Source organism: Sciurus vulgaris (assembly GCF_902686455.1).
Source record: "Sciurus vulgaris genome assembly, chromosome: 7".
NCBI lineage: Eukaryota > Metazoa > Chordata > Mammalia > Rodentia > Sciuridae > Sciurus > Sciurus vulgaris.
Window position 1 is genome coordinate 9,315,307 of NC_136467.1, and position 12,403 is coordinate 9,327,709.

General features: G+C 43.6%; 1 protein-coding gene across 4 annotated transcripts in view; it reads right to left on the minus strand.

Moving 5' to 3' along the window:
- The window catches only part of TULP4 (TUB like protein 4), a 252,081-nt gene that overhangs the window by 62,203 nt on the left and 177,475 nt on the right, over positions 1 to 12,403 (minus strand). For all 4 annotated transcript variants that reach the window (XR_013764990.1, XM_079146763.1, XM_079146764.1 and 1 more), the window contains exon 3: positions 5,709 to 5,837. Coding sequence is in view for 3 of the 4 variants with exons in the window: in XM_079146763.1 (XP_079002889.1) it covers positions 5,709 to 5,837 (129 nt within the window). In the remaining variant the exon portion in view is untranslated. The remainder of the gene's footprint in view (positions 1 to 5,708; positions 5,838 to 12,403) is intronic.

Genomic DNA, 12,403 nt, shown 5'->3' on the forward strand with positions numbered 1-12,403 from the left:
TGTTTCATTCTTCCTGCTAAGAACTGCTTTAGCTATTCTGGGTTTCTTATTCTTCCAGATGAATTTCATGATTGCTTGCTCCATTTCTGTGAGGTACGTCATTGGGATTTTAATTGGAATTGCATTGAATCTGTATAGCACTTTTGGTAGTATGGCCATTTTGACAATATTAATTCTGCCTATCCAAGAACATGGAAGATCTTTTCATCTTCTAAGGTCTTCCTTAATTTCTTTCTTCAGTGTTTTGTAGTTTTCATTGTAGAGATCTTTTAGCTCTTTGGTTAGATTGATGCCCAAGTTTTTTTTTTTTTTTAGGCTATTGCAAATGGGGTTGTTTTCCTCATTTCCCTTTCAGCTGTTTCGTCGCTTATGTATAAAAATGCTGTAGATTTATGTGTGTTGATTTTATAGCCTGCTATTTTGCTGAATTCATTGATGAGGCCTAGGAGTTTTCTGGAGGAGGTTTTTGGATCCTCTAAATATAGAATCATGTCATCCGCAAATAGTGACAGCTTAAGTTCCTCTTTTCCTATTCGTATCCCTTTAATTTCTTTAGTCTGCCTAATTGCTCTGGCTAGAGTTTCGAGGACAATGTTGAATAGAAGTGGTGAAAGAGGACATCCCTGTCTTGTTCCCGTTTTTAAAGGGAATGGTTTCAGTTTTTCTCCATTAAGAACGATGTTTGCCATGGGCTTAGCATAAATAGCCTTTACAATGTTCAGGTATGTTCCTACTATCCCTATTTTTTCTAGTGTTTTCAGCATGAAGGGGTGTTGTATATTATCAAACGCTTTTTCTGCGTCAATTGAAATAACCATATGATTCTTATCCTTGTCTATTGACATGATGGATTACATTTATTGATTTACGAATGTTGAACCATCCTTGCATTCCAGGAATGAACCCCACCAGATCTATCTTCTTTATCCTTTTATTTTGAACTTGTAATTGTCTTTAAGTTCTAAACGTGGCTCTAAAAGGTATATATCCCAGTTTTAAAATGTATAATCCATTAGGGTTTTATTTTCTTATTTAGTCCATAACATTTATTCTAACTGGTGCTCTATTTCTATTTGGTTCTTACGTGTGGGGTGGGGGTGGGGGTACTGAGGATTAAACCCAGAGCACTTTACCCTGAGCTGTATCCCAGTCCTTTTTAATTTCATTTTTTGAGACAGGATCTCAGTAAGTTATCAAGGCTGGCCTTGAACTTGCAATCCCCCTGCTTCAGCCTCCCAAGTCACTGGGATTAAAGGCTTGCCACACAGTGCCTGGTTCCCTTAATTACTTTTTCAGTTTGTACTAACTTTTCTTTTTAATCTTTTCTTACACAGGAATTACTCTATAATCTTCATTGTTGCTTACACTTGGAAATATTCAAATGTCTTTAAAATTTGTGACATTACCAGATGTATCACATTTCAATAAGAAAAATAAATGAACAAATAGCAAAAGGACATGAACTTCTGGCTGTTTTCCCAGCAGGGGCTAAGGTTTTATGATGAGTGACCAGCAATATCTCTTATCATGACAAGGGCACCATTTGTTAAGTAGCTCTTGAATAACTGCTGAGATTTCTTTTTTAAAAAAACCCTGTTTCCTTCAGGTAAACCTAGAACCTTGGCTTCATTTATATTATGCCTCAACCACCTGTACTATCTAGTTTTTCTTAGTTTAAAACAAAATTTTTCAGAGATAACATTATATTCTGCAATAAAACTTAAAAGTTCTTTCATTTTGCTTGGGTAATGCTATTACTTGTATTTTAACTATGTACTAAGAGGAAAAACATATTAATAGTGCTAAAACATGGAAAATGAAGCCTCTCTGCGATACTACAGCAATCCATCTCTTTCAACATTCATCACTTCTTCAGGTGAAAGTACTGAAAATCCTTTCTTTCAGCTTTTTTGAAATACCTGGTACATTGTCATTACTGATAATCACTCTACTATGCAACAACACACTAGAACCTCTTGTTCTTACTTAACACTAATTTAATACCCATGGACCAACCTCTCCTCATCTCACCTTCCCCTCTGGTAACAACTATTCTACTTCACTTTCTATGAGACCAACATTTTTTAGATCCTACAAATGAGTGAGCTCATGTAGTATTTGCCTTTATGTGCTTATTTCACTTAATGTAATGTTCTCTGGTTCTACCTGTGTTGTTGCAAATGACAGAATTTCATTCTTTTTTGGTTGCTGTATTCATTGTATGTGTGTGTGAGAATTGTTACCCATAGAACTTCCCATTTTTAATTTTCTGAAGAACTTCCACTTCCACACTGTTTCATAATGGCTGCACTAATTTATGTTCCCACCAACAGTGGGAATTGACACCTCCCACCAGCACTTGCTGTCTTTGTCCTTTTTTTTTTTTTTTTTTGGCAGTACTGGGGATTGAACCCGGGCCCTTAGTGCAACTGAGCTATAGCCCCAGCCCTGTCTTTGTCCTTTTGATCACAGCCATTCTAACTTGAGTGAGGTGGCAGCTCACTGTGCTTTTGATTTGCCTTTTCCTGATAATTAGTGATGCTGGGCATTTTTTCCATATACCTACTAGCCATTTGTAGCTTATCTTTTGAGATGTGTCTATTTAGGTCTACTGTCCAGTTTTTAATTGGATTATTTGAGGGTTTTCCCTTGGGTTGAGTGCCTTATAACTGTGTATAATAACCCATTGCCAGGTGTACAGTCTGCAAATATTTTCTTCCATTCTATAGCTGTCTCTTATTATATTTATTGTTCCTTTTGTTGTGCAGAAGCTTTTCAGTTTGATACAATTCTACTTGCTTATTTTTGGTTTCCTACACTTTGGGGATATTATCAAAACAATAACAACAAAACCAAAAACAAAACTGCAGGAAGTCTCACACAAAATAGGTAATGCAGAATGTTAACATGAATTATCTGGGTTTATTAGGTCAGCATGGAGCGACAAGAATATATCACACCTGAAAACACAAAACCAGGGAAGACAAGTAATGAATGCCAGGGAGAACACGGCAGAAACCTCCTTCTTCTGGTTGTTTTTCAACTGCGGAGGGTTACAAGGCTATCTTTACTAGAGCGAGTGCTGGATGTGGAGTGACTGGCGCAGCAGCCCCCCCACACCGCTGCCCGAGGCGGCTTCTCAGATTGAGGCAGCGTAAGTGCCTGGCACAGCCATCCTCAGTGACTGACAGTAAAATGACGTGTGACTGCTCCAGACCCCTTTTGAAACACAGGACTTCTAATCATTCCCTGAAAAAGAAAGCATCAAGGCCTTACTTAGCTTCCGCCAAGGTCTGTTTACCGGCGCCGAGAGGCAAGCTCTGCAGTGAGACCCCCTGTTACAGAAGAAAAGCGGCTCTCTTCTCCAAGCTGGCCTCAGGAGCGCCCACCCTCTAGGCTGCAGAACTGCTCCTTTCACCAGACCTCTTCCAAGCACACAGGGCACCACCGCCTCCACCAGTGAGCCACTGTTGCCCATGTGTGGTGCCTTTTCATTCAGAAAAGTCTGACTCCAGATAATTAAAAGCAACCAATCCCTCCCAAAATGCCAGTGTTTAAAGATGACAGCTGCCTAATGGGTGTGAAGGTTTGAAGAAGCAAAGTTTCAAACAGCAAAATTACATGAAAGTCGGAATCAGGCCACAAGACACAGTATGACTGCAGAGGAACCTGGCAGAACAGGCATCTGTGAGGCTGTGGACACTGCCAGCTGCTCACAAGCTGGCTCGTCTGCCTCCAGAGCTGAATTCCTCCTCCTTTCTTCCTTCTGACGTGCCTGTCTGCTCCGAACTCTCCATGGAAAGAAACAGGGAGGGATGTGACAGGTGGTGGTGGTGACGCAGCTGCCATATGGAGAAGATGGGGTGTCCTACCCAGGGAGGCTGCCGCTAGGAGAGAACCATGTGGTGCGGGCTGCTTGGCTGGTGGGGTGGGTTTCTCAAACTCTAACAACGTGTGAACATTTGGGGGTACACCATGACATGTGCATTTCTGCCAGGAGAAAACTGCGCTTGTCTGGGAGCAAGCAGTACAGTGGAGTGCCTTGGACTCCCACAGGCCTGAGTCCTAGCTTTGCCACCCACGAACCTCTGCGGGCAAACTACTGGACCTGCCTGACCTGGACTCTCCTATTAGCTGAATTATCAGCTAATAGGAGAATTATCAGAATAAGGTTCCTAGGGAGATTGAGGGAAATGACACATGAAAAAGCCAAGAGCTTTGCTGTCCTAGTGTCCCTTTCCCCTCCTCCCCCGAGTAATGAAGTACAGTGCTCTCGTCATCCTAAATCTGAAGAGACATCTCATCCCAGCAGGTGGCCTTAGAAAAGCATCCTCTACTTTGGTCAGAGGGAGAATTACAGCAATTCAGAGAGTCTGTGAGCAACCTTAGAGAAGTATCCACTTCTCAGGAATCCATCATGGAGCTGCCAGCTCCAGGCCTGCAGTGTCCATGGGGATGACGCTTGGCGACTGATTCTGGGCTAGGTAGCTGTGAGGCAGCAGGGCCGCACAACAGCATGCAGCGACAGCCTCATACAGCAATACAGGTACGCCTCACGTACAGTCTCAGTCAGTGATCCTCTGCTCTTGTTGTAGGCGAGGAAGCCACCGCACAGATGTCAAATACGTCCCACTCGGAGGTCAGCAGAGGGATTTTCTGCCGCTGCTGACTCAAGAGTTAATGCTCTCGACTACAACATTCACCCTCAGAGTGATTTGAGCGTCTCTGGGTCAGGAGATTTGCACATGTGTACCTCTCCTTCAGGAAGGCTGCTTAGTACTCACTGGGCTGGGGTTCTCCCTTCTCTTGGCACTCCAAGGAGGCAAGCGGGACACAGATATGGCTTTATTAGAGTCAGTCAGGATTGTTATGTTTACCCTGCTAAATGAAGAAACTTACACCAGAAGAATGTTGTCTTCAGACAGAGGGAAGGTTGTCTTCCGTGATGGCACCTTATGATCCTTAGCCTGCTAACCCTCACTGAAAATAAATCTTCCTTCCTTGCAATTCCATGCCACCTGCCTGGGCTGTATCTTTCAGACTGAAACTCACAGCTTATTTAAGCAACAGGCAGGAGAGGAAATTGAGTCCCTTAGAAATGTAGAGAGGCTCAGAAGAACTCATCCTGGGAGAGTTAAAATAGTACGAGAAACCTCAGGTCAATAACATCCCCAGAGGACCCGGGTTCTCCAGTCACTGTGCAGTCAATCCCCCGACACGTGTCCTCAAACACAAAAGAGCCTGGCAGCCCACCCCCACCAGACCCTGAGGGCACCCTCGGGACAGCACAGCTCTGCAGGGTACCCCTGGAGCGACTGCTCTCCTAGAGCCGAGACACACTGCCAGAAGGGAAGAGCTGGAGATGACCACAGGTGGCCACGCTAATTGAAACCCGACAGAGAGGAGTGTTGAAACCCCACGGCTTGGCGAGTAAGTCATGAGAAACAGCCGTGTGGAGCTCCTGGTGGGGACGTGCCTTCTCAGGACCGAGGTTAGCCTGCAATCACAGCAGAGCCACGCGACACAGACCACAGCCCTTACAGCGAGGGCTCTGGCGGCAGCAGGCACTGTCCAGGAGCTGTGCGCTCCTGCAGCAGAAGGTGAGGCACCTCGCTCAGCAGAGAGCTCAGTGCTGTGCAGCTCATGCCTCTGCTCTGCACACCGGCCAGCTGTTCGCCTTTCCTGGGAAGCAGTCTGCTGCCACTCACCTGAGCTCCTCGGTCGTTGACCAGTTCCACAGACCACCTGCCTTCGTACTGAATCCACACAAATATTCCTCCGTCTGCGTCACATGTGGCCAGCTTCTGGTACGGCTCATTCCACCTCACCAGCACCACCTAGAAGACCACCAAGAAGACATTTACCACAGGGGGGAAAGCAGACAGGGCCACTGTGATGAAGGCTGAGACTCCAGATCCAGCCAGTGCAGAGTCACAGGAAGAGGCTGTGGAGAACATGGGGACTAGCTAAGGGGACCGGGTGGAGGCCACACAGGGCAGTCTCGTGTGGCCCCTGTGTTGTGGGAAAGGATTTTCACAAGATTCATTGTTTCTGAATCAAGTGTTATTTATTTAGTACAGAAAAAAGGAAGGGTAAGTCTTAATTTCATTGTCCACTAGAAGTGAAATTTTCTATATTTTTTCTGGACTACCTTATTTCTGAATAGTTTGGCATCTAAATGTGGCCAGTTTGGAAAAGACAAGCTGAACAGTCTAATTTGTTTTAGGATTTACCACAAAGGAAATATGAAGGCCAAGTGTATGGTGTAGGCCTGTAATTCTAGTGACTCAGGAGGCTGAGATAAGAGGATGGCAAGTTCAAGTCCAGCCTTAGAAACTTTGTAACACCCTGTCTCAAAATAAAGTAAAAAAGGATGGGGATGTAGCTCAATGGTAGAGTGCCCCTAAATTCAATCCCCAGCACTACAAAACAAAAACAAACCGACCAAGTTAAAAGTTTTAAATTTCATGAGTATAAGAACTAAATTCTTAAATTTGGAAAATTCTGAATCTAGACAAATCACTTTCATCTTTCTCAACTATGAAGAAGTCTGGCAGGTGGTTTATGAGACTAGGTAAATGCCTGAAGGGTCTGAGATCGACCCACACAAAGCCCAGTAAAATCTATATGGGAGGGGTGTATCTGGACTGGTCCTGGGGACCATGTGCCACAAAACCAAGTTCACTGTGGTGAAATGCTCCCTGAGGCTGCCCCCAGCTGGCCTATCCTGATGACCTAACAAACTGGTTCAGTCAGATACTCAGCATGAATTCATAATTCTCATGCTGCTGGGCATGTGGTGCACGCCTGTAACCCCATGGATTTGGCAGGCTGAGGCAGGAGGATCACAAGCTCAAAGCCAGCCTCAGCAACTTTGTGAGTCCCTGTCTCAGAATTCAAAATAAAAATAAAAAGCAATGGGGATTATGGCTCAGTGGTTAAGTGCCCCTGGGTTCGATCCCCAGTGTCCAAAAAAAAACCCATAACTCTCATGCTAATATTGAGTTGGGGAGATATAAACCACCCCCACTGCAAGTTAACAGAAGCCAGAATACCCACACACGTGGGTGACAGGTCAACGTAAGAGGATGACCACGGGTCAGCAAGGGCACTCCTGCTCTTTGTCAACATGTGAGCCCCAACATTCTGTGCCTAATAAACTCATTATAACTATTGTGAACATGTGACACACACACAAAGGCGCCCCAAAGTCTAACTTGGATTCTGAAATAGAAAGTGAGCCCATGAACTGATGGTCAAGGACTTCTACAATGCCCACTGCCCCACTCACACCCATCTGTACAAATCATACTTCCTGCTTCTAGACCAGTACACAAACCCATAACTCTTCAAAGTTATGCAACCTACACATCTGATTCTAGGTCTTTCGATGTGCTTCCAGGGCACCAGAGCTAGGAGAGAACCCTAAGAACGGTCTGATTAGCTCTCCTTGAGCCAGCCTTGGTCTGCCAGACTTGATGGTATCAGCACTTCCAAGATAATAAAATTCATAATAAAATTCTCAAATTTTCCAAGAGGAAAACTGTACTATAGTTTTTAAAAAATCCTGCAACAGTCAAAGGAAGCGTAAGGTTGTGATCCTTTGAGACCTGGAAATCCCTAGTTAAATCTAAGCCAGTCGATGGCTCACCACGCTGGTCAACTTGCAAGGGTGAGACACAGAGAACCCTCCAGGCAGCAGCACCGAACTGTATCCCTGGGCAGAGAGCTGCTTCCTCACTCTGGTCCAGCTCTGCAGGTGCAGTGCCAACACAATCCACTAACATCAGCTTGTGAACAGAGTTCTGCTGCTGAGGAAAGGGACCAGTGGGCTTGTCTTCAAACACGGACACAGCAATTTTGAGCACATTTTGCCAACAATAATAAATGATTAGAAGTTATGATCCTTGTTAAATTATATCTTTCAACTGTAAAAATCATCAAAAACTATTACAAGTAGGTTATTTTAAATTCCAAAAGGCTTTTAACAACAGCCAATACTGCCTGTCTGCCTCAGATGAGCCAGACACCGTTAGTGGGTAAAAAGAGCAATCAGGACATCTTGGGCCCGGAGGAGCTTCGTGTACTACACTGTCATAATATAGAGCTCTGTGGCCAACAGGGAGTGGTGAACACATTCAGGAGAGGGCGTCGATAGGCAGATAAAGGGGCAACAAGTTAAGATTTAAAAAACTATTTAAATTACTGATAGTTTTGTTCAAAAAAGTGTTCAACAATGGAATTTTTTAAATGACGCGTGTGTTATAAACTTAGAATTTCAAGTCAACTTAAGCCAACTTTACAAACTTTTCTCCGATCTAATGGGGATTTGGCCCAAGCACTACAATCCACAAATATGCATGAAGCTACAATCTGGTCTCAAAGGACATCGACATTAATCACAGACGTTTACATCGTCAACACACTGCAGAATGGAGAACGTGGAATGGAATCTGACAAAGAAGAACACAATATTCCTAAGTAATCTTTAAATTATTTCTTTAGGTCAAGAGAGTGAACCAGAGTAAACATTTGTCTGTTACAAGTCTCTCTGCAAAAAGTGTCTCGTGAACAAGTGTCACATCTCAGAGGACAGAGGTTAGTCCCATTGTCTGTATTTTCGCCTTTTGCATCTACTATTCACTGCCATGCAAAGCCCTTCTTCACAAAAACAACCTGCACAGTCACAGTGACACAAACACAGAAGAACAGAGGCAAAAAATATTTTAAGATTATTTCTAACATTAAAGATTTCTTGGTCTTCTGACAACACAGTTGCTGTTGCTGGGTAAATGAAATGTCCACATGTGCAACTGTCCTGTGGTAGTTCTTAATCAGTTGAGATGCAGCAGTAGACGGCAATGTGGTCCCCACACACACTCCTCTGAGTTCTAATGTGTGTAGCTGGGTAGGTGGGTAACTTTCCTGAGTTACAAAGTCTTTCCCATGATTCTTCGTTTAAAAATGGAGAGAAACTGCTAAGATTACTTGACTAGTATTCATTCTCATTTCCTCTCCTGTCTGCAGTTCATAGCTGCCGCCTTGCCTCCCAGCATCTTATTTCCTGTTCTCTAGACCTTTAGGGCCTGTTTGGCAATGTTAGGAGGAACCAGAGTGCTGAGAAATCACCAGCCAGGGGGCCAGCTGGGTTCTTAGTCACCCGGATTGCGCAGCAGGGTGCCGAGTCTGCCAGGCACCCTAAGGCTCAGCATTCCTTCCCCTGGGACTCTTACTTAGTCTGGGCATCAAGCACTTCCATGTTTAGGGTGCTAGCTGAGGTGTGCTCTTCTAACTAAAAAGATACAGGATGAGCTATGTTTTGACCTATGACCTACTTATACAAAAACTATAAGCTTGTTACCTTCTCTAATACAATGTGCTATCATTTATAGTTTACTAAGAGGTATTAAGGCAGGGAATCTGCAATAAAAACAGAGGCAGAACTGCTGAGAGTCTGTTTGGACTGTAGACCCTAGACAAGTCACCTTGAACTATGTTTAGGAAGAGCAAAACGAATGTCACTTAGCTCACACCAAGGGCATTTGTTCTGGATAGGAACTCTCCAAATGGTGTTGACACACATAATTACACAGGAAACTACCTCAGTGAAGGATCAGCATCACTAGTGTTCAGAAAGACTTCCCTCAATCTAGAAAGAATGCAATCTGAATGAACACCAAGTACAAATAGCTCAAATTAAGACATCCCTGTGATCATCATCACTCATTTCCTCCTGTCTGTAATTTATTAAGTGAAATAACAATAACTTCAATTGTATAAAATACAGAAAATGACTTCCAGTTTAATTTGAGATGCATTTGGTCTTTTTAACAAAGAACACAGAACATCCTGAAGCAGAAGCAAGAAGATAATCGTAGAGAACAATGGTTTTATACTCGACTGTCTACCAGCACACGTCCCTGCCAAGTCACGTGTGTGGCGGCCATACTCAGTCCCGGCCTCACCACTTGCCTGACCACTGCATAACCACGGTAACTGGGGGCCTCTGGATGCCCATTCCTTGTCTGCTGAGGGGGCCGTAGCAGCACGTCCTTCATGGAGTAGCTGTGAGGAGGTGAGAAAAGTGCTTAGAATGGCGCCAGGCACGCAGCAAACGATAAGAACTAAGAGGTCTGTGAACTGAAAGTTCCAGAAGGTAAAGAAAGGACCACCACAATATTCATGCAGCGTCCTCTAAGATAAGAAAGAGGAAATGAATGTCGATCCCCTTCCCAGACCCACCTCCTGCTACCTGGAAGACCACCACTGCCGCCTCTGCTCCCTGCCCGCCTGGCTGGGATGCTTTCTGATCCTCTGCATCTTGGGGCAGCCGTGCGCTCTTCTACACACTCCCCTTGCAGTGCCTGCGGTATGTGTGGTACCCGCCCTGCTCACCCAGTGTCCTCACCAGACTGAGCACTTCTTTGCTTTTGTTCTCTGTGGCCAGCAGCATGCCAGGCACAAACGGACTGTCAGCTCATCTTTCTCACTTGAGTTCCGCCTGGAGGGCAGTGAACAAGTTTGTACTACGCCTCACATCCATGAGACATTAAAACTGGTACAAGTGAGGTTTTCTTTTGGGTAACATCTTTATGGAGACAAAATTCACATACCATGCAATCCAACCATTAAAAACATACACTTCCCAGAGCTGTGTGACCATTGCAGTACATTTTAGAACATCCTCACTGTCCCTGCAAAAGCCCTTTACGCTAGCCACCACCACTTAACCCCACATCTCCTAGCCCCGGGCAATCACTAGTTTCCTTGCTGTCTACAGATTTGCTTATGAGAGACCCTTTACATAAATGGAATCACAGGATATATGGTCTTCTGTAACTGGCTTCCTTCCCTCACTCTAACGTTTTCAAGGTTCCTTCACGTTGTACATGTATCAATACCTCCTTTACAAGTCCAAACACTGTTCTACTGTAGGGCTACACCCTGCACTCATCAGCTGATGAACATTTCAGTCATTCATGTAACAAGGACTGAGCAGCTAATTTTGCTAAAAACACTGATTCTTCATTTGGCTCTACAAATGTACTAAAAGATGGCATCTTTGTCTCCATTTTGCCTCTGTCTCCTCTGCTCTGAGCGGTCACTTTGGATTCTAAGAACAACAGGTCTGATTGATAAACATCTTGTGACAAGTAAAAACTGCCTCCAGGCAACAGAAACTTTCTCATTGCCCATGACCAGGGCCTGCCTGACCCAATCTGAGATGATGACCCACCAGGCCAGTCTGACCAAGCCTGCTGGACACATGGGCCTCGTGCCCTCCTATGTGATTTGAGAGCTCGTGTTCGTACTCCCACAAATACTAACTAGTTTCCTTTTTTCCCCAGGATAGCTATACTGATTAAAGTTCCTTTCCGGCTTTTAGCCATAACTTTTTCATTTAGTTTTGGGGACAGGTGACTGGACCTAACCCGTTGGGACTACAGGGGCAGATCTCTGGCCCAGGACTTCAGCAACATTCCCACGTTTTAGCTCTTATTAATAAAGCTGCTATGAACATTTGTGTGCAAGTTTTTTTTTTTTTTTATAATGACATATATTTTCATTTTTCTTTATTGGGTCAAATGATAATTCTATGTTTAACTTTTTGAGGAACTGCCAAACTGTTTTCCAAAGTAGTAGTGCTGATTTACATTCCAACCTACTATGAATGAGGATTCTAATTTCTCTACATTTTCTCAAATAATGGCTATTACCTGCCTTTTTAAATTATAGTCAACCTAGTGGATGTGAAGTAGTGTGATTTACATTTCTCAGATGGTTAATGATGCTGAGAATCCTTTTAGATGATTTTTTTTTTTTTTTTTTGAGAAACATCTGTTCAGATTCTTTGCACATTTTTAACTGGGTTGTCTATTTTATTGAATTGTAGAAGCTTCTCATCTTAAGCCCTCTGAAATACTGACTACATTTGAGAAATAACTTTAGATTTTATTTCCAGGTAATCCAATTTCTTTCTCTCACTTACATGTTCATAAATCCAGTCCTGACCCATTTATTCATTAAATTCAATTTGCTGATAAGGACACCATAAATGGCATCATCCAGAGATCATAAAAGAACTCAGAGAACACAGGTCTATGGTCAGGGCCCTGAATCTGGAACCAAGGTGCCTCTAAAAGGGCTCTGAACCTGATGTGTTTGGAGGGGATAACTTTCTAGTTTCAGCTTCTTCAGGATACTTCCCAGGAAACTCACAGCTACACATTCCTTCCTGATATTTCTGTATCTTCTTGTTGGAAACAATACACCTTATTAGATAGAGTCTGTATAATCAAGCAGGATGGAATTAGGAAAAAAAGAATTTCACCAAGTCTCCTGATATGAATGCTGAACTACCATTCCTGGCCTCTCATCTACTAAGTGGGAGCAAGAGTCTTCC